General features: G+C 52.6%; 1 protein-coding gene across 4 annotated transcripts in view; it reads right to left on the reverse strand.

The window, feature by feature from the left end:
- The window catches only part of SLIT1 (slit guidance ligand 1), a 190,613-nt gene extending 164,122 nt beyond the window's left edge, over positions 1 to 26,491 (reverse strand). For 2 of the 4 annotated variants that reach the window (XM_005566094.5, XM_045362194.3), the window contains exons 1-3: positions 23,065 to 23,531; positions 2,110 to 2,181; positions 672 to 743 (exon numbers count right to left, since the gene is read on the reverse strand). In XM_005566094.5, the coding sequence (XP_005566151.4) occupies positions 672 to 743; positions 2,110 to 2,181; positions 23,065 to 23,261 (341 nt within the window). In that variant the 5' untranslated portion in view covers positions 23,262 to 23,531. Of the gene's footprint in view, positions 1 to 671; positions 744 to 2,109; positions 2,182 to 22,468; positions 22,504 to 23,064; positions 23,532 to 26,233 lie in introns of those variants that run through there. The other 2 variants (XM_065521219.2, XM_065521217.2) reach the window with 2 other exon arrangements.
- Positions 26,492 to 26,956: the final 465 nt, after the last annotated feature.

Consider the following 26,956-nt stretch of genomic DNA (forward strand, 5'->3'; position numbering starts at 1 on the left):
TCAAAGAGCATGAACTTTAGGACTCTTAACACCTACAGCCAGTCCACTTTCAGAAGGAAGCGATCGGCAACCACCGTGACTATGAGTGCCCATCCCCCACCTCACCCCGCCATGTTTCTTTTTTTCATCGTTGCCAAACTGAAATGCAAAACTTGATCAAGACCCATTTTCAAACTTAAAAGCCCTATTCAGCAACAAACCATGTGAATCAGAACACGCCTCCACCTTCACATTTCTGGATTGTGGCCCTGTGCACCTAAGACACCAATCTCCCAGGGCTTCCCTGATGGGTCCCCTTGGCACACCACGGCTTCCTTTAAGGACACACAAATCAATGAACAGCAGTTATGTCAGGATGAGATGACAGGAAGAAATTTCACTTCCTCTGTATTATTATGTAAATTTTTTGCCATCACATATCTTCAGGGAACAACAACAGGGACAGTTGCATGGAGAATGTGGGGTGGGGACCCACTCCAGGTTTCTCTGTGACCATGCCTTGTGATCACTTTCACAGCTGCAGCTGCTCCTGGCTCCATCCGCTGGTGGAGGCAGGCTGGGCGTGGGGTCCCCTCCCCTGAGTGCCCCTCATCCCCGGCAGCAGCTTGGCCTGCCAGTTCCCTCACGTGCCAGCCCCCCGCCCTCCTGGCCCGCACCCTGCCAGGACTCACAGCCGCTCCAGCTCCTTCATGTCATCAAAAGCCCCGCGTTCCACTGCTCCAATCTGGTTCTCCATCAGCTGCCTGGGGAAGCAAAGAGACAAGGACAGCTACAGGGTGTGGGACAAGAGCTGCTAGCAACAGCTGGCATGACGGAGGGGCAGAGGCAACCTCTGCCAGGGCAGCATTGGCAAGGGAGTAAGACAGGAGCCATGCCCAAGCCTCACACAGGCCTACGCCTGGCCTGAGCAGACCCAATTTCCTTACACCTTTGCAAATTCGCTGACATGGGCTCCTCAGGGCTCCCAGCATCTCACCTCACTGCCAAATACACTTGCAACCCCCAACCCTCTGAAGTTGCCTGCCAGGGCAGAGGGCCACGGGGCACCCGAGCACCATGTCTCCGCTCCAATCAGGCTCCAGGGAGCGAGGCCCAGCAGCAGGCAGCACAGGCTGGCTTGAGCTGCTGGCGCACGTGCCCTGGCCTCTTTGGGCCCTGAAGGCACATGTCCAAGCGACAGAACAGGGGGGACCGGCCAGTATCAGGGGGAGGGGAGCCTGTGCCAACTGGGCAGAGCCCACACAGGCAGCAACACACTCTACAATTGGCAGACAACACCCTCTCTGCCTGTACCCCCACCCCGCCTGGCCCCATCTGCTGAAGACAAGAGTGGGGTGCCCACGCCAACTGAACCACCTGGCTCTGTGGGACTCTGCGTCCCCTTGCCGCCAACGTGCCCTGAAACCCAGAGCATCCGGCTGGTGGGGCAGCATTTTTCACCAACAGATTGACTGTTGCCTGATAACTTTTGAGATAGTCAAGTATGTTTTTCCCACTGCATCTGTCCCTCTCCACCCGCAAGCAGGTGGCTTGCGTGCCCCTGCATGGGCCTCAGATGACGTTGGGGGCAGGGCTGGGGGGGAAACACCACCAGACACTTCTCTTTCTCTGCTTTGTTTCCAAAAGCCTGAAGTGTGAGAGGCTCCCTCTGGAGGCCTGGGGGCAGAGGGGAGGGGAATCCCTGGAGAGAGCGTGGGCTTCCCCAGACTCAGAAGGGACACACCCAGAGCCTGGGAAGGGGCAGAGGTCAGGGGGTTCTGGAGCAGATCCCTACCCAGCAGCTTGTCAGCTCTGACCTCAGAGACGGTTGGTCATGAGGTCCCTGCTCCTCCAAAGACCCTCAGAACTGCAGAGGCGGGAGTTCTGAAAGAACTGAGGTCCTAGGATCCCTGCACCACCCCGAGAGCACAGGACATCGGATCTTACGATGAGTTAAGACTCAAGACTGAACATCACCCCACCCGACACCCCTCAGGATGTCTTGCCAAGATCGACTCCACAGTGGAGGGGCCCAGCCAGTCCACCACCCTACCACCCACAGCCAGGGCCCTGCCCAGGACCACCGTGGCATTGCCGGGGGTGGGGTGGGAGGGAGCACCCCATACTCACAGCACCCGCAGCTGCTTGAGCCCCACAAAGTCATTCTTGTGGATCCGAGTGATGTTGTTGCCATTGAGTTCCCTGGAGGAAGAAGGAGAGAAGGAAGCAGTGAAGTGAGCAGGGTGAGCCCCCAGGCCAGGGGCTCTGCTCCAGGTGCCCGCCCCCCCGGATCAGCCAGTCATCTCATCAGTGGGGCTGGGGGCTTCTGTGAGTTGAGTCTGTGTCGAGGCCCAACAAGCTGGGCTCTCTTTGCAGCTGATGTCCAACCCACTGGAACTGCAGGGCACAGGGCGCATCACTGGGAGTGCTGTGGAAACCGAAAACGTGGTTTCTGCCACTAATGCAGCTCGGTCTAGTTGGAGAGATGAGACATTCACCCAGGGAAGAATGTGGAAACTAGTCAAGGAGAGAGGCTATTCAGGTAGAATCCTCGCTAAGCCTCAGTTTCCTTATCTATAAAATGGGGACGACAACTGTGTCTAACTTACAGGGTCAGCACAGGGTATAAGCAAGTAAAGGGCATGGCCTGCGCTTGCAAAGGGCCCCATGGGGACACCAGTGTTATCGTCTGGTGGCACTGGCTCCTGCGAGCTGTCCATATTCTGAGCAGGAGACAGCAAGGAGGGCCACGCAATTTTAAAGGACTGAGGAAATGGAACTCAAGCTGAGGCTCCAAGACAAGGAAGAACTGCACACGACCGGGAGGGAGCAGACGTGCCCCGAGGACCACACTGCATCAGGCCTGGAGTAGCTGAGGGGTGAAGCGGGCAGCAGACAGCCAGAGAGTTGGAAGCTGTGAGAAGCAGGGCTGGGGGAAGACGGGCCAGATTACAGAAGGCTGGAGAGAGCAAGCAGAGAAGAAACTGAGGGCCAGCGGAGGCTCTGGGTCAGGGGGATGGGGGGCCTGCCAGGAGGCCAGTCCTGCAGCAGTGAGCAGGAGGGTGGCCAGGAAGGGAGGCCACCCCCACCATCTGGGTCCTGGGGCCAGGCCTACAGCTCCTCCTCTCACCCCATGCCGGGCTGCCGGGCCCCTCCTTCCTTCCAAGGCCATCTTGGACCCACCTGAAGAGCTGTCTGCCCCACCCAGCCTCACTCAGCCTCACCAAGGCAGGCCATTCCAGGAGTGAGGCTCTCCCTACCCCAGAAAGCTCCCCCACTGAGCCCCACACAGCAGAATCTCCCTCAGGCCTCACTCCAGCTGTCCCCTCTACCATCTATCTCCCTGGGGCAGCTCCCACTTGCCTCCACCTCTTCCTCAACACTGTCATGCTCACACATGCGCACGCGCAGGCGCACACACACGCCCCATGTTCACCTGCAGCCCAGTCTTCTCACTTAGCCAACTTTAGTCAAAAGTTCTGGGTACGGCCAAGAGCTCAACCCAAGTCCAAGCTACTTTGAGAAACAAAGTCCCTGTCCTCCAGGAGTTTAGAAATGTTTGGTCTGGCCGGATGCAGCGGCTCACACTTGTAATCCCAGGACTTTGGGAGGCTGAGGCAGGCGGATCACCTGAGGTCAGGAGTTCAAGACCAGCCTGGCCAACATGGTGAAACCCCATCTCTACTAAAAATACAAAAAAATTAGTCGGGCATGGTGGCGGGCACCTGTAATCCCAGCTACTCAGGAGACTGAGGCAGGATAATCGCTTGAACCCGGGAGGTGGAGGTTGAAGTGAGCTGGGACCGTGCCATTGCACTCCAGCCTGGGCAACAAGAACGAAACTCCATTGAAAGAAAGAGAGAAAGAAAGAGAGAAAGAAAGAGAGAAAGAGAGAGAGAGAGAAAGAGAGAGAGAGGGGAAGGAAGGAAGGAAGGAAGGAAGGAAGGAAGGAAGGAAGGAAGGAAGGAAGGAAGGAAGGAAGGAAGGAAGGAAGGAAGGAGTTTGGTCTGGGTGATGTTCTAGGGTTGCTTCCACTAAGATCAACAACACATGGATTCCTTTTCTGCACCATCTCGGAACTGGAGTTACGCACACCTTCACACCATGCAGAAAAATAGTAACTGTGCTCATCTTACAGATGAGAGTGGCTCTAAGAGGCTAGGTGCCTTCCCAAGGTCACCTGCTGGTAATTGACAGAACAGAAATCTGAACCCACGGCCATCTGACCCACGGGCCAGGCTTTTTCTACCAGGTCAGGCTGTCTCAACATTCAACGCATCCTCTCGCTGCCCATCCCGTGGGCCTAGCTCCTGATCCTCAGAAGCAGCTGCAAAAACTCATTCCCTGCTCCTCATCACTTTCCTAACAGGATCTCTCAGAGGGGCCTGAGGCCTTTCCAAGCTAACACAAGCCATTGGTGAGAGCCCCTGACTGAGCCGCCTCCCCACCCTAACTGCTGCAGGGACACCTTCTCCAAATGAGATGGCTCTGCTCAATGTAAAGGTCATTTTTCAATGAACTAAATATTATTTCCTGAAACAGCCACTCTGAGCCTCACTGTGTTGCACCCCAACCTGCTCCCTCTGTACCCTGGCCTTTCTTCAAATACTGAGAATGTCATCATGAAGCCCTTTAAAAGTGGTTCTCTTCCCAACCAGGGCTGGTTTTCTTTGGGTTGAAATGTTTATCCCCAAACCTAAAACCAAAAGGCATTTTTGGTTGTTGTTTTTCTATTATAAAAATATGTCAGCATTGATTATAAGAGGAAAAATCTTAAACAAGTTAAATGGACATTAGTAGAGCATTGCTTGGTTGAATTCAGCACATCTGCGAAACTGCCATCTGTCATGCAGCCATTTAAAACGGCACAGATCTGCTTGTCTTGACAAAGAAAGTTGTGCATGACACAGAACATGGGAAAAGGTCACAAGACAACCCTTTTCTAAGAACCTGCTTGATATGGTTTGGCTGTGTCCCCACCCAAATCTCATCTTGAATTGTAGCTCCCATAATCCCCATGTGTCATAGGAGGGACCCGGTGGGAGGTAATTGAATCGTCTGAGCAGGTCTTTCCTGTGCTGTTCTCGTGATAGTGAATAAGTCTCACGAGATCTGATGGTTTTATAAAGGACCGTTCTCCTGCACTTCTCCTTGCTCCCACCATGTGAAGAAGGATGTGTTTGCTTCCCCTTCTACCATGATTGTAAGTTTCCTGAGGCCTCCCTAGCCATGTGGAACTGTGAGTCAATTAAACCTCTATCCTTTATGAATTACCCAGTCTCAGCTATGTCTTTATTAGCAGTGTGAGAATGGACTAACACACTGCTTATGTAGAAACACACACACACACACACACACGAATACAGAATGAGCTGGGGGCTGTGTGCCACATAGTAATGGCTGTCACCGCTAAGTGGTAGGACTCAAGGTGACCTCAGTTTCTTTTTTATACTTTTCTGCAGTGTTTTTATTTTTTTAAAGACATCTGTTTTTATAAACAAACATAATATCCAACATATAATATCCATAATAGCCAACATATAAAGTTATTGCATATAAAAATAAGAGTGCTATGCACATTACTGAATATTTTTCCATTTCCAAAACAAAGAAAAAAATGAAAGTCATACGTAATCCCATCACTAAGAAATAACTCCTTTTAATGTTCTGAAATATTTGCCCTCAAGCCTGTTTTTGTTGGAAACTACTTTTATATACTTAAGATAATTCAACAAATGTTTACAGAAGACTTACTATGTGCAAAGTGCTTTGCAAGGTTCTGAAGAGGATGAATGAGACATAAATGTTACCCCCTCCTTCTACAATATCATACGCTGTGTGTTTTCCACCTAAGATTCCGATCGGCCATGAAGTGTCCCTTCATTTGGATATATCAAGTTACTGGACCACTCCCTCCCTGATTCCCTGTGACTGGTATCCCTGGGCTGGTTAGATATTGTCCAAATATAAATTATTGCATAAAGGTTGATGAGCATTTGGGAGGAATGTATTCCTGTAAATGCAATTACTTGGTCAAAATCATGAAAAATCTGATGAATTTTACATATCATTCATCACTCATTCCTTTTCACGGCAACTAAAGCAATTGACTATGATAATTATTCCCATTTCACAGATGGCAAAATTGAGGCAAAGACAAACACTGACTTATCTTAACAAGGCAGGACCCAAAATGGAACTCAAGAATCCCTGAGGATGGAATTCCCACTAAGGCAGGACAGAGGTGGAGAGGACATTCTGATGACACCCCACATTAGCACACCTCTCTTCTTACCCTTTTGTACCAGCCCCCACAGTGCAGGTGCAGGGGTGCATTCCTTAGTCCCACTCCTGTTTCTCACTTCCTACACCCCACTCCACACAAGACCTAAGACAAGCAGGGAGAAAAAGACAACGGCACAGACAGCAAGGCAAGCACAGCCTCTCCCTTGGGGACCCTGCTTCCGGGACAGAATGTCAAAAGAGGCCCAAGCCCATCCCAGCCTGCCCCCATCAGCCTTGCTGTCTAACGCAGAGCTTAATGCCTCCTCTCAGGGGAGAGCCCCTCACCCCAGCCTGCAGCCTGAGAGCTCTCACTAAGCTCCCAGGTCTGACGGCTGCTGCCTAAGGAGGTATTATTGCCACTTAGGCTGAGAAAGTGACCTCCACGGGGTAGCCCACCCTCTCTCCCACCAGGATCAAGTTCACAACCTAAGCCAGCCACTTCCCCTCATCAAAGGTTGCTAGAATAAGGCAAGGAGGACATTTTCCTGCCGCATCTGATTCCTCCAATGGGAGGTCCTCAATGTTGCCACGGAATCCCCTCCCCCAGCAAGCTGCCAGGGGAGACTGGGAGATGCTGCTAGGACCTTAAGCCCAGGGCAGCCAGAACAGCTGGTGGAGTGGGCCCACTCGGGCAGGTCCCAGCCTCAAGTCTCAGGAAGATCCCAAGATCCAGAGCCCACCTGGGCTCCCTGAGGTTTTGCCACTAGAGCCCACACCTGCCACTTCTTCCTGGGCACCAACTGTGTTCAGGCTCCAGGCCTGACCCTAAGCATGCTTCATCTCATTTCACTCTCATTTCACAACCTATAACGGCAGTCATACGCTCTCCAACTTGCTGAGGAGGAAACTGAGGCACGGATGCATGAAGCAACTTGCATGGTGCTACACGGCTAATAAGTGGTGGGGCAGGATCAGACCCCAGCCAGTGTGATTCCACGTTCTGTCTCCTACGTCACAAGTCCTCATGTTGCTGGACTCTTCCTCTGTCCCCTCATCCCATGCCCTCACCTCGAGTGGCTATGCCTTGGACAGAGCTGAAGAACATAACTTGAGGGCTTTGTAGAGGACACGGCTGCACTGGGGCTCCGTAACGAAACCATGTGCTCTGCCTACACAACAATTTCGGGGGCTCCCCCGCCAGGCTGAGCTAAGTGTTCTTAGTCGCCAAGAGTGTGGGCTCTGGAGCCAGACCATCCGGCTTCAAATTCCTGCTCCACCATTACACTGGCTGTGTGACCTTGGGCACGTAAGTTAGCTTTTCTATGCCTCAGTTTCCCCATTTATAAAATGATTATGGTAAAACCCACCACTTGGAGATGTGGTGAGGTTTAAATGTCTTGATATTTCTAAAACACAAGAATAATGCCCGGCACACAATTTGTGCTCTCTACAGCATTATTACCTGCTGCGATTATCTTGACTACTGCCACTGCTGTGATTTTCCTCCAGGACTATGGCTCCACCAGGAGGTGGCGTCCCCTGGCTCAGCTCCAGCCGGTGCTGGACTGGCAGGGCCAGGTTGAACTGGGAAGAGTCACTCACTTCCCTGCAGGACCCAGGAAGCTGAAGACCAGGGAAGACACCCTAAGACGGTTCTCCCTCTTCCAAAAGTCATGAGTTTACACCCATCCTTCTCCCCAAGGAGGAAAAATGCTCAGTGGCAAACGGCCCTGATTTCCCTCCGTTCCTGTGTGGTCCTAGCCTAAAAGGAAAACCTCGGTGGCAAAAGATTTTGGAGAAAATCCTCCGAAGCAAAGTTACCAAGGAAAAAACAAAAACACACAAGGATGTCTTGAATCCTCTCAGGAAACAAGAATTTGATCCCCAGTCTCTGGGTATTTGTGAGGAACCAAAAGAAACCCTGGGATTTCCTGGGGCTGCAGGAATAAACTCCCTGGGCCCCTCACGGGCTGTTCTGGGGGCTCCTGGCGCTAGCTTCGCAATTTCTCACCCTGGAGCTCCAGCCACTGCTGTTACCTCAGGGACTAGAACGTTCCTTCCTCATCACAGCCTGTGGTGGATGGCTCACCACCTTGTGGTGAAAGGTGAGAGGCTCACCCTTCCTGCAGGGAAGAAAGAAAGAAAAAGAAAGAAAGAAAGGAGAGAGAGAAAGAAAGAAACAAACAAAGAAAGAAAGAACGAATGAACGAACGCACGCTATCACCGAATAAGACAAGCCTGCTCGGGAACGGTACACCCAGCTCTTTGCTTTGAAATCTTACCCTGGCCGAGGCTGCGGCGCTGAGAGTCTACAGAGTCAGACAGAGAGAACGGAGGAAAGAAAGAAATTCCCTCCCCAGCCACTGCCCAGACAGCAGTAAAGGGGCCCACAGAGGCCTAACACCCCAACCTGCAGGCTGGCCCGGGTGCATTTCCCACATCCCACCCGCCAGCTTCCACACCCGCCCCACGCCTCTGTCCTCGAGCCCGAACCCTGCAGCGCCGCCTCACAGGCTCCCCACGTTCACCTTGGCCCCCCTCCAATCTGCTCTCCAAGCCACAGCCAGAGTGGTCTTTTCAAGATGCAAATCTGATCATGTCACTCCGCACTTAAAGCCTTCAATGGATCTCCATTGCTCTTGGAATCGAGACAAATCTTCTTAGTGGCCGGGCGCGGTGGCTCATGCCTGTAATCCCAGGACTTTGGGAGGCTGAGGCAAGTGGATCACCTGAGGTCAGGAGTTAGAGACCAGCCTGGCCAACATGGCAAAACCTGTCTCTACTAAAAATACAAAAATTAGCAGGGCATGGTGGCAGGTGCCTGTAATCCCAGCTACTTGGGAGGCTGAGGCAGGAAAATCGCTTGAACCCAGGAGGCGGAGGTTGTAGTGAGTCAAGATTATGCCACTGCACTCCAGCCTGGGTGACAGGGCAAAACTCCACCTTACAAAAAAAAAAAATCTCCTTACTGTGAACTACAAGCTCCTGAGTGGTCTGTTCTGTGCCCACCAACCCAGCCCGCCCCATGCTCCTTCTGACTTCCTACTCCCTCTGCCTAGAATGCTCCTTCCTTCCTCTTCGCCTATGAACTCCAATTGGCAAACCTTCCTATCACAGGCCCACAGAGCGCCCTGACCCTCTCCTTTGTAGCACAAATCAGAGCCAATTGTTTTTTGTTTTTGTTTTTGTTTTTGTTTGAGATAGAATCTGTCACCCAGGCCAGAGTGCAGTGGTGTAATCTCAGCTCACTGCAACCTCTACCTCCCAGACTGAAGCTATTCTCAGGTACCCACCACCATACCCAGCTAAATTTTTTTGCATTTTTAGTAGAGGCAGGGTTTCACCATGTTGGCCAGGCTGGTCTCCAACTCCTGACCTCAAATGATCCAACTGCCTCGGCCTCCCAAAGTGCTGGGATTACAAGCCTGAGCCACCTTCCCCAGTCAGAGTCAATTTATACTGATTTGGAGGATTCCCTGACTGATGTCCCAGCCTCCACATGAGATTAGAAGCAACGTGGGGACACAGACTATGTTTTATTGCTATTGTACACCCAGGGTGCAACACAGAACATGGCACATGATAGATGTTTCAATAAGTATTTCTTGAATACAGGAAAGAATTTGCATTAAAATTGACATTTTAAATAGCATTAGTTGAGCGGGTTTTCCATGTTTCTTTGTCTCCCTACTCCAAAAATAAACACACACACATTAAGAAATGCTCTCCCCAGCCAGGCATGACAGCTCACTCCTATAATCCTAGTGCTTTGGGACTCCAAGAGAGGAGAATTGCTTGAGATCATCCTGGGTGACACAGCAAGACCCCATCTCTACAAATAAAATTTTATTTTAATTAGCCAGGCATGGTCATCTCAGCTACTTGGGAGGCTGAGGTAGGAGGATCACTTGAGCCCAGGAGGTTGAGGCTGCAATGAGCTATGATTGTACCACTATACTACAGCCTGGGCAAGAGAGCAAGAACCCTGCTAAAAGAAAAAGAAAAAAAGAAAGAGAGAGAGAGAAAGGAGGGAGGGAGAGGGAGAGAGAGAGAGAGAGAAATTTAGAAAGAGAGAAATAGGAAAAGAAATGTTCTCCCCAAATGGACATCACCCCAAAAGAGCTCCACGCAGAGGATGCTCCCATGTTACCAACAACCTCCTCTCTTCCAGGTCCTTCCATTCTCATAAGTGAGCCCAATATGAGCAAGGAAATCGCGTCCTTAGGGTCCAAGCTGCTAAGTGAGACAGCTGGGTGATTCCAGACACCCTCAGGAGGAAAGAGGAAAGGACGGGTTGTCTTCCTCCTGCTCGGGGGTGGTCTCAGTCTTCAGGAGAGCCAGGGTAGCCGGTGGAATGGGGCAGGTCCCTTCCACGGGGCAGCACTGGCCTGGCTGCTTCATAAACATGAGGTCCACGTACTTCTCACAACATCCCTTGGAAGTAGGCGTCTTTTGCATCACCTTACAGATGAGGAAATGGAGCCTACAGGTTGAGTGTCAGAGCTGGGAAGCCAATCCAAGTGGTTCAGTCTTTGGGCCAAATAACTCAGGCCTTGAAGGCACAGGCCTGGGCTGGAATCCCAGCTCCACCCTTTTTTTTTTTTTTTTTTTTTTTTAACACAGGGTCTCACTCTGTAGCCCAGGCTAGAGAGCAGGGGCATGATCACAGCTCACTGCAGCCTTGACCGCCCAGGCTCAAGAAGGAGTAACAAGGATCTGAGCAAAGCCAGCATTGGCCTCAAGCAGCGGTGAGGCAGGAGGGCCTGAGGCCCCAGCGGGTGCAGCCTGGGGTTTCCAGGAATTGAGGTTGATGGGGAAGAAGCGGGTCACAGAGGGATCTGTGAGCACAGCTGCAAGCCTTGGTAGGTATTGGAGGACTCTGAAGTCCTGGAGACCTGAGCCCAGAAGGGCAGAGTGAGCACACAATCTGACCCCAAGGAAAGGGTAGCTGTGGCTCCCGAAGGGCGAAGGCCTCTGGCCAGCCTGCCTTGGCCTACGGGGTAGAAGAATAATTATTCCTCAGCCCTTTAATAGGAAAATACCAGCCCCCCAGCTGCAGGGCTTCCACTCTGCTCCCCCGTTCCCTTCAATATCAGTGCTTCCTTCTGGCCTGGAGCAGCCTAGAGCTCAGCAAGCTCTTCCCCTGCCCCAGCACATGCACCAGGCTCCCTGTCCGAACAGCCTTCAGGCCTCCAGTCAAACGCCCTCCTCTAAACCAGCTTCCCCAGGTGCCTACTTATCTCCTCTGGAGCTCGGACAGCCATCGGAGTTGCACGTCAATAGGAAGTCCTTTGTCTAAGGTCAGTTTCCCAGCTACCTGTAAGGGGAGAGGCCGCAGCTGGTTTGCTCACTGCTGTATCCCCGGCACCTGTGAGGATACCTGGCACATAGTGGGTGCTCACTGAATACAGGCTGCCAGAACAACCCTGCCCACTGAGCCCAGGGGCTGCTGGCATACCATGGTCGAGGCCTTGCACGCACTCCCGTCAGCCAGCTGGGCCTTCCCCACATCCTCAGGCCTCAGTAGGTGAGGAGTCAGGGCTCCCAGCATCCCAATCCTCCAACCCACCAGTCTGAGCCACAGCCAGACACCAACTCCAGCCTGGGACCACCCTCTGACATGTGATCAGTGGGGAAGCCCCAAGGAGGAGGAGGCAGGGACCCCATGCCAGGGCCCATTTGCTACCGATCCACTCCACCCTTGCGCCTGGGCTCCTGGGGACCCATCTTGTTTCCTTGGCTGGAGAAACAGCAATTGCTACAGTAGTATCCCAACCAAGCCAGCTCATTTAAGCCTCACAGTAGTGCCTGGCTCAGAGGCTCCTTGTCAGTCTTGACTGACAGATGAGGGCACTGAGGCCTAAAGAGTTTGGATGACCTGTTTCAGGTCACCCAGCTGGTTGAGGAGCAGGACTTGAGCTCTGGCACATCTGACCCCAGGACCCAGCTCTTTAAAAAAAAAAAAAAAAAAAAAAAATTTAGTTGTTAATTGTGGTAAAAATATACATAATATAAAACCTACCATCTTAATCATTTTTAAGTGCATAGTTAGTTCTGTAGTGTACTGTACTACTTTAAAATGTATATATTCAGATTGTTGTGCAAACCAATCTCCAGAACTTTTTCACCTGCAAAGTGCAACTCTATGCTACAGAGCTCCCCCATTCTCCACCAGTCCCTGGCAACTGCCCTTCTACCTTCTGTCTCTGAATGTGACTCCTCTGGGTACCTCAGATATGTGAGATCATAGTGTTTGTCGTTTTATGACTGGCTTTTTCACCCAGCACAATGTCCTCAAGGTTCATCCATGTTGTAGCATGTGTCAGAATGTCCTTTTTTAAGGCTGAATCATACTCTATTCTATATATAGAAACCACATTTTGTTTATCCCTTATCTGTTGGTGGACATGTGGCTTGCTTCCTTGTTTTAGCTATTGTAAATAATGCCGCTTTGAACATGGGTGTACACATATCTCTTTGAGACTCTGCATTCAGTTCTTTTGGGTATCTACTTGGAAGTGAAATTGCTGGGTTATGTGGTGATTCTATTGTTAATTTTTTGAGGAATCGCCATACTGTTTTCCACAGTAGCTGCACCATTTCACATTCCCACCAACAGTGTGCACACCCTTGTCAACACTTATTTTCTGTTTTTTTGACAGTTGCAATCCTAGTGGGTGTGAGGTAGTCAGGGCCCAGCTCTTAATCCCAACTCCATGGGATTCTGTCCTGAGGCCCAAAGTGCACCCCAATCCCTTCACTTCTGAGGCCCCACCTTGCTCTTGCCAATCCCCTTCCCAGGTCTGTGGCCTACCCCCAAACCACAGCCCTGCACCCAGGGCTCCACTGACAGCCCCTAGGCCTCCATGCTCTCTATCCATGCAGGCCCCTGGGAGGCCATCCACCACTAACCTCCTCCTGCACCACCACCTCCCTGAATCTGCCCAACTCTGCTCACCATTCTCCACCCCAGACCAGACACCTTGCTCCCTGTACCAGTCTGCAACTTGGGTCCACCCAGCAAACATGTGCAGGCGGGAATCAATCACGGCCAATTTGCCTTTACAGCCCCAATGCTCAGCTGGCAAGTGTTTTGTAGATACTGAATGAATGTCTGGCAAATAATGAAGGAATGAGTGAATGAAGTCAGGCCTCATTAAGTCTACAGAGCAGAAGTCAAATTTAAAAACTAAACACAGGCACGTCTCAGAGCCTCAAGACTCAGGGAATCTCAGCATACCACTTACCAGCTGGCTGTTCAACCCTGGGCAGATGGCTCCACCTCTCTGAACCTTCTTCTCATCTGCAAAGCAGAGGTGAGTAATACCTTCCTCCCAGGAGTGTTATGAGGAGTAAAAGAGGGAACTCTGGTAAAGCAGCTTATTTGAGGCTGGCGAGAGGGAGGGGCTCTAAGCCACGACCATGACCACAGCCACCATCAAAACTCCCTCTCACCTCTCTCTGCCTCTGCCCTTCTCTGGCCCATCGCCAGCTCTCCCCATTCCTGCATTCCCCAAGACCCCTGGCTCCCTCCTTCCCTCTCCAAGAGATTCCAGTCCACCTGCCTCTATGCTGCAAGCAACTCTCTCCTGAGCCTGCTCCCCTTCAGAGTTCCCGTGCCTGTCTTCTCCTCTGCAAACTTCCTTACCACCTACTCGCTGCCGGCCATCTGCCTCCTGCCTTCCGCTTCTCCCAGGAAACTGCTCTGCCCACTTTACCAGTGACCCCGATCTCATGTTCCAGAAGCTTTCCTTGGACCTCCTCCTCAGACAGACTGAATGCTCTCCACGCTGCTAACCCTCCTCCTCTTTGCCAAACTCCTTCTTTGGCCTTTGCAAAAACCACTCGGCCCAGGTTCAAATCCACAAATGTGTAGCCAGTGCACCCCAATGTCAAACACAGGACAGGAGTTCCTCCCGCCTCTCCACCATCTCTTCCTTCGATGCCTTCCCTTCCTCCTGCCCTCTAATGTGGGTGGGAGCTAATGTGTGTAAGTCCTCGAAGGATGTGCTTTCTTCTCCAGGAAACCCCAGTACCAAGCAGTGTTTCTTAAACTGTGTCCTGGGCACTCCAGAATCCAAATCACCAGAATCGCCTTGCTGAAGATCTACAGAGCCAGCACCTCTAGGATGGGCTGGGAATCTGCATTTTGTGCCAGCCTCCCAGGAGATCCTTATTCCTACCAAAGTTTCTGTTCCACTGCCTTCATAGGTTGAAGTGCTTCCCCTGAGGGTCCCCCCATCTCTCTCTCCAGCCTGAATACTCTCCTGAGTAACCTTCCCCATCACGACCTCTGGGGCCATCTTTTTCACATAGATTTTTAGTGGCAATTCAAAGAAAACAGGCAAAAGCCAAATTCACAACTTCTCCTCCAGGATCAGTCGCCCTTTTCCAGCTTTATTCCAGTCCCAAGATCACTCTCTCAGGCTCGAGCCTCAGAGTCCGCCAGGCCGTTCCCACTTACTCTCTCTGCTCTCTCTGCCTTGGTCCAGACCCACTTCCCCTCGTATCTTGGCCTCTGCAATAGCTTTGAACTCTATGACTGTAGTAGATTCCTATGACAAATTATCATACACTAGTGGCTGAAAGTAACACAAATGTATTATCTTTCAGTTCTGGAAGTCAGAAGTCCAAAATCAGTCTAACCATGTTAAAGTCAAGGTGGTGGCAGGACATTAACAGCAGATTGGATAAAGAAAATGTGGGCCGGGTGCGGTGGCTCACGCCTGTAATCCTAGCACTTTGGGAGGCCGAGGCGGGCAGATCACAAGGTCAGGAGATCGAGACCATCCTGGCTAACACGGTGAAACCCCGTCTCTACTAAAAATACACAAAATCAGCCGGGCATGGTGGCGGGGGCCTGTAGTCCCAGCTACTCGGGAGGCTGAGGCAGGAGAGCAGCGTGAACCCCGGAGGTGGAGCTTGCAGTGAGCCGAGATCACGCCACTGCACTCCAGCCTGGGCGACAGAGACTCCGTCTCAAAAAAAAAAAAAAGAAAGAAAATGTGGTACATATACACTACACAGTACTACGAAACCATAAAAAAGAAGGAAAGCAAGCCTGGCGCAGTGGCTCAAGCCTGTAATCCCAACGCTTTGGAAGGCCAAGGTGGGTGGATCACCTGAGGTCAGGAGTTTGAGACCAGCCTAACCAACATGGTGAAACCTCGTCTCTACTAAAAATACAAAAATTAGCCAGGCATGGTGGTGGGTGCCTGTAATCCCAGCTACTCAGGAGGCTGAGGCAGGAGAATCGCTTGAACCCGGGAGGTAGAAGTTGCAGTGAATCGAAATTGTGCCACTGCACTCCAGCCTGGGCAACAGAGCAAAAACCCCATCTCAAAAAAAAAAAAAAAAAAAAAAAAAAAAAACAGATGAGGGAGAAGGGAAAGTTCTTTCTTACGGTAGAAAGTTAACTAATAGAGAACAAATGATGGAGTTGAAAATCATCATGAATGCTAAAACTAGGGGGATGAAAGCTTGATGAGAAACAGAATGTGCACTTAGCTTCAAACAATCCCCCAACAAATTACCTGTTAATACCAAAGAAGAAAACAACAACCTCTCAGCAGAGAAGCCTGGCAGACATCAACTTATCAAGTGATTAAAGACAAAATCACCAATACTGGCACAAACCGACATCACCTGCCTTCTGACATGGTGCACCAGGAAGGACACGGAGTCATTATTTGGCGTTCCCAGCAAAAATGCGTAACCCAAATGTAACCGTGAGGAAAGATCAAATGAAGTCAAACTGAGGAGCATTCTGCAAAATAACCGGCCTGCATATATCAATAATGTCAAAGTCAAGAAAAACAAAGAAAGGCTGAGGAACTCTTCCAAATTAAGGGAGACTAAAGACCATGACCATTAAATGCCATGTGTGATTCTGGCAGGATTGTGGACCTGGGAAAAAACAGCCATGAAAGACATTATCCGGGCAATTGATAAAAACTGAGTGTGAATTCTGGAGTATAGTTTTGCACCGATGTTTAATTTTCTGATGTTGATAGCCTTATTGTTCTTAGAAAACACCCACCAAGTATTTAAAGGAAAAAAGTTACAATGTCTCCAAGCTATTATTAAATAGTTCAGAAAAAAAATTACCTATTAGTGTGTGTGATAGAGGAGAGAGAAAGTGTGTGTGTGTGTGTGTGTGTGTGATTATGATAAAGCAAATTGGATTGTGATGTTTGCACAAGACCATAAGTTTATTAAAAATCATTTATTTGTTTTTTAAAATTTAATAAAAAGTTTTGCACACCCCCTCTGGGGACCCCCATTTCCCTGCCCCATGGCCTAGGTGCCCACCCATTTCTTTAATCTCCTCTCCCAGAACTCACCAACACAAATCTTCGCCCCTCAGGGGGGTCTGCTTCTCACTCTCCTTCCCAAATACATGCCACATACCTTCTGAATGCTCCCAAACTCCCTTACCCTCACTTCCCCTTGCTACTTAACCTAAGTCTTGCCCAGTCTTCAAGGCCTGGTTCAAACCCTACCTCCACAACACAGCAACAATCCAATCCCTCCTTCCCATCGAGCGACTCTCATCAGACTCATCTCCACACTGATGGGGCACTGACTATGTGCCAGGCATTGCTCTATTCTAATTATTAATCTTTATTCTTGCTGCCTTCAGCCAGCTTTCCCTAGCATTAACCTCTTTCATAACCATGGACAGTTATCAAAACTAAGAAATTAGCTGGGCAAGGTGATGCATGCCTGTAGTTCCAGCTACTCGGGAGGCTGAGTGGGAGGATCGCTTGAGCCCAGGAATTTGAGACCAGCCTGGGGAATATAGTGAGACCCCGTCTCAAAAAAAATCATCTCATCTGAACTACACAGCCCTATGAGGTAAATGCTGCCACTGGTCCCATTTTACAGATGAGTAAGCTGAGCCGCTAGTGAGTTGTCTAAGATCTCTTGATAGGTGATGAAGCCAGGATTCAAACTGGGCCATTCTCGTACTGAAGCCTGGGCTGGTAGCCACTGTGCTCCTCGTCTCTACGGACATCCTTACACATTTGTTCTTTCTCCCTCACCAGGCTGAAAGCTCCTCAGGCCTCTCTCAATGACTCTATGCACCCTGCAGGTGCCCAACAGCTGTCTGTCCGCCACAGGCTGGGTTTCAGAAAGGAGAGGAGGGGGTCATGAGCTCCGTCAAAAAGAGGAGCCAATTCTCCACACCCTCCCTGCCCCCCAGCACAGCCCAGCTCCCTGGCTACTGCCCAAGGCCCGGCCGTCATCTGCTCTGGGTAATAAGTATTTGTATGGCGATAATTACAGCATTTCGGAAGAAAATCCCATTAAGCAAGAGCCCCGCCGAGCTGCTAATGCCGGCACAGAACTGGAGGCGGCAACTCCGCCAAGCACCCGTCTGCTCCCAATAATGCAGGAGCGGCCCAGCCCCAAAAGAGCACGGCCGCCCCTGCTGGCAGCCTCGGGCAGCCTGGGCCACTGACAGCCCGCCCGCCCCGCACAAGAAGGGGCACCGAGGAACATCAGCACCCCCGCTTGTGCCCCAGGGTTCCCATCGGCTGCCTGATGAGGAAGAGGAGGGCCACCCTGGGATCCAGCATGACGCCCAAATTTCCTTCACATCCCTGCAATTCTCTGTCACCTTAATAACAATAATAATACTACCATTTATTGGGCACTCGCTGTCTGCCAGGCCCTGTGCGAAGCGCCTCTGTGAGCATTACCGCATTTAATCCTCATGACCACCCTTTGAAGCAGGCCCTATCATCATCCCCACTTTATGGGCAAGGAAATGGGGTTCTGAGAAGTCGCCCTTTCCTCCAGACCACTTATCCCAGCTTGCAGTTATGTGCTTATTCTTATATTATGTCATTCATCTCTATCTCCCCTGCTGGACTAAAACTGGGGTTTCTGTTTCTGTCCGGCACTATTCACCCGGCACAATGCAGACGTTCAATAGATAGCTATCTGTTGAATGAGGGAATTAAACCCCATCACTTGCCCAAGGCCTTCCCAGCTGCTGAGTGGCAGAGTGGGGTTAAAAACCTAGGCAGTCTGGCTTCACAGCCCTGCCATCAGGACCACCCGCCCTGCATACGGTCCCCACTCTGTCTCCAAATCCCCAGGGAAAGGGCCAGAGATGCCCAGGAAAGGTAAATGAGTGTTCTAAATAGACAGACTGCGCTCTAAGCAGACAGACTGCAAGACAGCCAGCGCTCAAATCCTTACCTCCCGAGCTCTCTTCTGCCCCACCCAAACCCTTGAGCCTCTAGCTTGAGCTTTCCAAATAATAACAATAATATCCTAACGATTGAATCACAAAGCATTTTCACAACCATAGCATGAGTGAGTGCAAAGGCCCTTCGAGGTAGTAGGTGTCATCAGCCCCAGAGGCCGAGGCAAGGGCGAACACCAGCCATGTGCCAAGTGTGGCACGTTGCCTCACTCACTGCTCACTATCAACCTGCACAGCTGTCGTCATCCCCTTTTACAGATGGGGAAACTGCGTCTCAGAGCAGGGAGAGGCACAGAATGGGGGTCCTAACACCAGTCATTCAGAGCCCAGCAATAAGCCAGTGTGCTGGCAGCCACACCAAAGCCTAAGCAAGCAGGGGACTCTTGCCCTGCCAGGAGGAACCTCCCCTGCACAGCTCAGGTCTCTGCTGCAGGAGACCCTGGTGGCCTGCTCAGATCCAACCAGGCCCTGATGGCAGATGTGGCTGCAGTGGCCCCTGACCTCATTTACCAAGGTCACCATACAATTATTATTTGGAATTTCAAACAGGCTCCCCAGAGGATCAGCCTCAGGTGCCCTGGGCAGCCTCCCTTATGTGTGACCACTCAGCCCTGTTAAATGAGACCTCGAGCTCAGGGAGCTGAGTCTAGAGAGGGCCTCCCAGGCCTCTACAGCAGGCATGGAGATAGGGCAGGGTGGGTGAACTGGCAAGGAGGGAAGGGCACATAAGGAGGACGGCAAGGCTGGGCACAGTGGCTCATGCCTGTAACCCCAGCACTTTGGGAGACTGAGGCAGAAGGATTGCTTGAGCCAGAAGTTTGAGACCAGCCTGGGCAACATAGCTAGATCCCCATCTCTACAAAAAAAGGGGAAAAAAAACCTGACAAGCAGCAGAATGTGCTGGGCCTGGAGGCAAAGAGAGAACAGTAGGCCTTCCCAAAGGCCCTGCCTGCCTCCCTCCATCCTCAGGCAACTTCCCCTCTCTGCACCCACACGGGGAATCTTCCGCAAGCCTCAAATACCCAGTGTGCTGAGGGCTGGGGGCACCAGCGATGTCCACGCATACTGCACTCTCACACTCTCCTGGACACTCTAGTTAAAAGATTTTTGTAATTAAAAATCAAGTCCAACTGAAAGTCAAGGTCGTTGTGGAAGAAAAAAAAATAACTTAATGGTGACCATGGCTGGGTCCCTCTGCACCTGGGCAATACAAAGAGAGAAAGCTTCCTGGGCCTCCTCCGCCGCCTCTCCCAGCCCTGGCTCTGTATTTTAATTGTTCATTACAGTGAATTATTTAGCATCCCTTTGCTGCCCAGCTGACCAGCCCCACAGCCCCTCTGGCTGAACCAATTTCCTCAGCAGCTCTGGGGCCTACCCATCCTCTTCCCCAAAGTCCCCACAGCAAACCAATAACAATTTCTTTCCATTTCGGGGGACACGCCTGGACCCAGAGTTATAGAATATGTGATCATAAAGTTGCCAGGCCTCACAGGCTGCTGCAGAAACTGCCCAAAGGACAAAAGGCAAATGCACAGCTGCAGTCCATAAAAATTTCACAGCCTCAGAAGAAGCCGCTGTTTCAGGCTCTGATACTGCACAACACTCATATTGATTAGAGAGAGCATTTGCCACAGTTATTTTGAGTCTGCCTGGGCTCTTACCAAGGCCTCTTTCAAGATGTTCTTTTCCTCTTCGAGCAGCTCTTTCACGGGCTGCCTGGAGAACAGGCGGGCTCCCTGCACTTTCCCAGTCCAGGAAGCTTTGCCCACATGGCAGAGATCAGACCTGCTCCACTTCCCCAGGATAACTCACCCCTGGATTCCAACTAGCAATTCCAGAGGAAAAGTTCACATATAGAAAGGTTTCCTGACCCTTCCCAACATCTCTTTCCAGCCTCAAGTCCCACTCCACTCACTGGCCACTGGCCACAGCATGTTTCAGCCCCAGGGACAAGCTGGTCCATCTTCCCATATCGGGCCAGGCATGCTCACACCTGCAGGCTTTTGGCTCATACTCAACAGCTGCAGGCTTTTGGCTCATACTCACACCTGCAGGCTTTTGGCTCATGCTCACACCTGCAGGCTTTTTGCTTATGCTCATACCTGTAATCCCAGCACTTTGGGAGGCGGAGGCAGGAGGATTGCTTGAGCCCAGAAGTTTGAGACCAGCCTGGGCAACATAGCTAGATCCTCATCTCTACAAAAAAAGGGGGGAAAAAAGAGGTCTGCAAGAAAGCAGACCCCATGACCTGAAAAGCAGCAGAATGTGCTGGGCCTGGAGCCCAGCTATTCCCTCTGCCTAGATTGCCTGCCCTCTGTGCTTGGCAAAATCCAAACCAACCTTGATAAAGTGGCCCATCCTCTGAGAAACCCCTTCACTCTGGAAAAGGGCTTCTCACCCTAGTGTTCCCACAGCCTGTTCCCTGAGGCTGCCGGGCCCTCTTCTGAGAGCTTACCATTAGAGGTCCTCTGCCCAGTTCTCTAGACCATGTGCCCCTTGAGGACAGGGATGAGCTCACTCCCTGCTGACGCCTCAGCACCCAGGGCAGTTCCTGGCTCAGAAACATTTGCTGAATTAAAATAATGAGATTCCCCTCCCTATCCTATCGTAATAATGGCTCTCACTTAGTGAGCATCAGAAGGTACCAGGCACTTCCCATACATGATCTTCCATCCTCACAAGAACCAGATACCTTATGTCGCCTCAGCCCCATTTTCCTGATGGAAAGCAACTAAGGTTCAGAGAAGTTAAGTAACTTGCCCAAGGTCACACAGCTCATAGGTGACAGAGCTGGAGGACCCAGGTAGTATAGCTCCCAGAATGCCACCTCTTTCCTCTGTACTAGGAAATTTCACTTTCATCTCACTCTGATCACAAAAGAGCTAAAGAGTTCATGGTAGTCTTAAACACTAAAGGTGGTGAGTAAGGATGGAGGAGATGACTTTAAGACTCAAGATTCAAAAGCAAAGAAGAGGAGCTAATGTGTCTTAGATCTAGGCTGCAACCAGGATAGCAGCTTCAGGAGAAATTCCGGTGGACAAGGCAAGGGAAGCAGGGAGCAGGTACAGAGGGGACAGGCATGGAGGGTGACCAGGCCACCGCAGAGGTCCTCTGGACAGATTTCTGACCCTCAGTTCCTCTCCGGGTCCACACAGGATAATGCACACACTGCCCATGGGAAACTCAGTTTGGTACCACCTCTCCCCAGCCCTGTAACACACAAGCATTCACACACACACACACACACACGCAACACACACACACACACACACACACCATCTAGATTGCATCTAGATTGCAAATTCTCTGAAGCCTCCACAGAAATTTTTCAGATGCAGCCAAGAAGAGTCTGGGGCAAATATGTGCTCACTGATTGCTGGCCTTGGTACAGAGTCTGATTCAGGAGACAGCTCTCCTCAGGGTCAGATTTCTGTCTCTGACCAGCTGGGGGCCATGAAAATGTGCTCGAAAGTTATCAAAATATGCATGCCTTTCCTGAGAGCCACTGCAATCACCAAGGAGTGTGGGAAGGAGGAGTAGGTAGGTTTCAAAGGAGCCAGCAGCCTTCTCCAAAGCCCTGTCCAAAAATCTCCTGGTGCAGTCACCTCTGCGAGCAGTACAAAGGCCCTGCATGTGACCAAAATCTACACACACACAGCCCATTACGGGGACTCTTATGGCCTCACACTATTAAGGTGGCCCCTTAATACTAGGAATTGACACAGAAACACATTATGCAGGAGACTCACAGAAAACAAAGTATAAAGGTCTGTAAATACACACACGCAAACACACACACACACACACATACACATCCTACTAGCTTAGTGGGTCTAGAAAAGGGTCAAGTTTCCTCAAGAATTTACGAGTGAGAGGGAACAGGGGAAGAGAAATGCTGTTTTTTTATGACTTGTCATGGTCAATATCTTTAACCTTGGGCCCCCCTCTCCAAGCTCTTGACCTCTTGGCATTATCCACCCGGTTCTCCATCCAAGACACACCTACCCCTTTCCGGGTGCTGAATGTTACACACCCCAAGCCACATACCCAAAGCCCTCAGGTCCCATTGTCTGCCTGCGTTGGGGATGACTGGGTGTGGAGGGAGGCGGGTGAGTAGAGGACCAACGCGTGGCACCTGCAGGGGAAGAATTCTCAAGGCTCTGGGGCAAACAATGGAGAAGAAGGGGCAGACCAGAAACTTCGCCTCCCATCCTGCTGCCCTTCGTCAGGAGCAAGCTCTGGGAGCGGTAATCTGCGCAGCTGGCTCAGAACGCGGCCGTAGCCCCATGTGCCCAAAAGGAGACATTGTCCTGGCCAGTGTGGGAAGTGTCCCTCCTGGGTGCAAGGAAGGCTTTCTGGCACCAGTTCGCAGGCACCCTGGAGGAATAAAGCGCTGGCGCAGTGGGGAGGGCGGGTGCGGAGTGCAGGGTGCAGGTGTGAGGACGGGAGCTGACAACCCCGCCGAGGGCCCTTTGAATCCCAGGGAAGGGGAAACCACGGCGCTCCTGGCTCCTGGCTCGGGAAAGACCCCGGCAAGAACTGACCCGTCCGTGGGCTGCGGAGCCCACTCCGAAGTCCGGAATTGCGTCTGGGTTGGAGGGCAACCTCGGAGCCAGGGAGCCAGGGGCGGGGGCCATACTTACAGGCGCTCGGTGTTCCGCGGGATGTTCTTGGGAATGGCCTGCAGCCCCGTGCCGTGGCAGTCCACCGTGGTTCCGGTGCAGGTGCAGAGGGCGGGGCACGCCGAGGCTCCCAGGCTCCACGCGGCTGCCCACAACAGCAGCCAGAGCTCGGGTCGGACCGGCCCCGCGGAGGACCCCCACCCGGGCGTCAGCGCCATGGTGCCCTCACCGCGTCCCGCTCGCGAGCCAGACGGCGGCAGCCGCTGACCATCCCCGTCCGGGGCCGCCTCCAGGTGCAGTCCCGGGGCAGAGCCACCAAAGAACCAGCGGGCTTGCGCGCGGCGCCCCTGCGGGTTGGGAGGCACCTTGCTCCTCCAAGCGACGGCGCCTGTGCGCGGACGGAGGGAGGGCGCCTTGGGCGGAGGGCGCTCGGCTCCTCTGCCGTTTCGCCGCCTGCGTCTCCCTCTCCCTCCCTCCAGCTCCCAACTGACTGCTGCGAGGAGGAAAATGGGCAGGCCCCGCGCGCGCACGCACCCTAAGCACACCACACACACACACACACACACACACACACACACACACACACACACACGATCACACACACACCCGCGCGCTCGCTCCCACCCGGCAGTCATCCATCAATCGAAAAGCACACATCCAGGGCCGGGCTCCTCCCCGCCCTCCGCCCGCAGCCCCCCTCTCCCGACGACCACTCGGCGGCTGCAAGCCGCCTAGTTTCAAAGGTGGAACCTCCGAGGCGCCGCCAGCGGGCAGGGGGCTGCGGGGGAGGGGAGGGGAGGGAAGGGGGGTGTGGCTCGACCTGCCAAGTCCTGGCTCTACACACACGCGCGCGCACATGCACACACACACACACACACACACACACACACACACGGCGAGGATGCACACATTTAGACGCACGCACCCCGGCACCCGCGGCCCCAGCTGCTATTGCATGGTGGGAGGGAGGTCTTATTTTGCTGCTTGGACGCCTTCCAGCGGGGTCAGACCCGTTTCCCCCATCCCCCGACGGCAGCATCGGCCTCTAGGCCCCACCTGACTCGCTATGCCAATTCTTGGTTAAGGGAAACCCTGTGCTTGTGCCCCAGGTGGCATCCTCAAGCCACCAACCTTACTTAGCCTGGACTTTGAGAGTGGAGCTTTGCCGGGGGCGGGGGGGGGGGGGCGCTCCACGAAAGCGCTAGGCCAAGTACAGTCTCCTTCCTACCTCCATGCACCCACTTCTCAGAGGGTAACAAGCCAGCCCCATGCCCAGTATGAGAATGGCTCTGATCGGGACACTTGCTCAGCAGGGCACATTTGTACCATACAGTTACACGGGCTTCTTCCCCTGTTGTAGAAGAGAGGGATGAGACATTAAGGAGACTTGGAAATCTGGCAAACATCTTCCTCCACTCACACCGGGGTTCCTCCATTTCTGACAGGTGGAAACAGATGAAAATGAATATTCCATCTTGTCATCAAAGGAGACAGAGAGGGCTGGCATAGGGCTGGGCAGCCTGCTTGAGAAAGAACCCCACAGGCCACCCCCGTCAGACCCAGGCCTCACACCCAGCTGGGTAGGGACCTTCCTCACTGTAAGGCATGTGTGGACGTGGGCATGAACAGGACATCCAGTGGGGAGAGAATTCTCCTCAACCCCAGAAAAGATGAAAGATCTCCTCAAAGTTAAGGACAGCTTTGGCCCGCTGGGGCAGTGTCCAGCAGTCGGGGCCCCGATGTGAGGCTGCCTGGCAAGAGGACACTGCTGGGTAGCCTGAGAAACACCTCCCGTCTCAGGAATGGCGGGGGTCCAGACACAGCATGGATGCATTTGGTGGGGAGAGTATCCGGCGGGGTGGGGATGGGGGATGTTGATAGACTCCACAAGGTTGAACCCTTACCCACAAGGTACCCAAGGCTCAGGCGTTTTCTTTGTTTTTCTTTTCCATGTTGATGAAAAATTTGCAGTCTCTCTACTGTCATAGCACAGTATGTTACAATTTATGCGGCTGATTTCATGGGCTTTTGACAGTTCTTTTGAAAGTTTTCACCCATCCCTGTCCATGACCTCCATCTGGGCAGTGGGTTCTTGAACATCAGTTCAGTTTCTCAGGGGGCAGGGCTTTCTCAGGGGTGCCTATGTGGTAGGATATTAGGGAAGCTTCCCACAAACCAGGCTGGAGTCTGAGAGGGCTGCCCCTGCCCTGCTGCTCACCAGCTCCTGCTCCATGGGGCCCCAGCCCCTCCATCTGTGCCCTCCCGGTAGCCTCAGACAGAGTAACATTCTTCTGTGCCTGCTGCTTTGTTTATCCCCTCTTAGCACCTGCAGCTGCTTCTCCACACCCCACAACCCTGCCCACCTCCTGGCGTCCTCACTCGCTCACCCAGACACACACCCCAGCACCTGGCGCTTAGTAGGCCTGTCACAGACAGCACTTAGGCTGTTGAAGATGTCTGGTCTCCAGCCTTCTGCTGCAGCAGTAGCTCCCCAGTCCCAGGACCTTGGAGGGCCCCTTCGAAGCCAAGACTCATGTGGAGAAGGGAGAGAGTGTTGATTAGCCGGGTGACATGCCCCTTGGTCCTCAGAGTGACAGAGTGAAGGGGTGTGAAGAGGGTGTGAGGAGGGGTGGGAGTGAGCAGGGGTGCAAGATTAGCCCTGCCTGTGGCTCCTGAGAACCAGCCCCTGCCTTAGAAGCTTCCAGACCAGCCTGGACAGTGAATCCCAAGCAGGCCCTGGGCTGAGTTGCTGCTGCCTGGCAAAGCCTGGCTTTTCCTCTGAAGGGAGGGAAGGAAGGAGCCCCCGAGACCCAGGACAAAGACTCCCCCGACAGCCCATCACGGGAGGCCCTGCCCAAACAGTGGGCAGCTCCCCAGCTTGGCTCTCGTCCCTGGTTCCTCCACCCCAGAACCTGGCCAGCTCCCCGATTCAGGAGGCGGCTCACCATGAATGAGCGCAGCTCATTAGCGTGCCCGGCACATTTACTTGTTAAACAACCGCCTGGCTGGCCGCACACCCCCAAGCCCCTCTCTGTTTTTTCAATTTCCTCTCCCATGCCCCTCCCCATCTTGGGTCTCCCTACCCCCTCCCTACAGCCAGGCCACCTGCTCCCACTGCACGGGTGGGGAGGAGGCAGGCCTGGCACATTGCTTCTGCCAGGAATACTCCACCAAGCCCGGCCCTGCTCACCTGTCGCCAGCAGGGCAACCCCCTGGAAGGGAAATTTGGGGTTGAGTCTCCCCAGCCCAGTGACGTGAGTCCCCTCTGAGTCCTCTCAGCCATGTGTGCTGGGAGTTGAGGGCCACTTCCCACGTGTGATTCAAGGAGAGAGCGCTCTCTTTACAGCTTCTGCACAGAGTCCTCTTCCCCACCTGCACCAGCCCCTTCTGGAGCACCAAGAAGCGGGAGAGCCTGGGTGAGGCTGAGGTGCACCATGGGGTGGATTTCCAAGCTGCAAAAGGCAAAAGTGAGACAGAATGCCTGCTAAGTAGACATCAGATAAACACCACTCACGGAGTATCTGTGTACTACGTATGCTGTACTGGAACTCAGCAATTCAACAGGGGACAAGAATGGCCCTGGCCCTCAGTGGGCTCACTGTCCAGTGGGGGCACAGAAACAGGAAGCAGGAAAGCATATTCATTTGGGTGTCAGCGAATGTGGAATTGCAGAGAACCCAGAGTGAGGGCACAGAGTGGGGCTGGAAGGCTCCCTGGAAGAGGAGGCACTGGAACTAGGTCTTGAAGGATAAATAGGCATTCTTTGGGCAAAAAACAGGAAGAAAGCCTCTCTCAGCAAAGAGAAGTACATGAAGCAAGTCACACAGACGGGGAGCAGCATTCTCAATGGCTGAGCTGGGGCACATCCAGCAAGGCTGGAGCGTGGCAGGGGATTCAGGTGGGAAGCACAGAT

Source organism: Macaca fascicularis, chromosome 9 (assembly GCF_037993035.2).
Source record: "Macaca fascicularis isolate 582-1 chromosome 9, T2T-MFA8v1.1".
NCBI classification, from domain to species: Eukaryota; Metazoa; Chordata; class Mammalia; order Primates; family Cercopithecidae; genus Macaca; species Macaca fascicularis.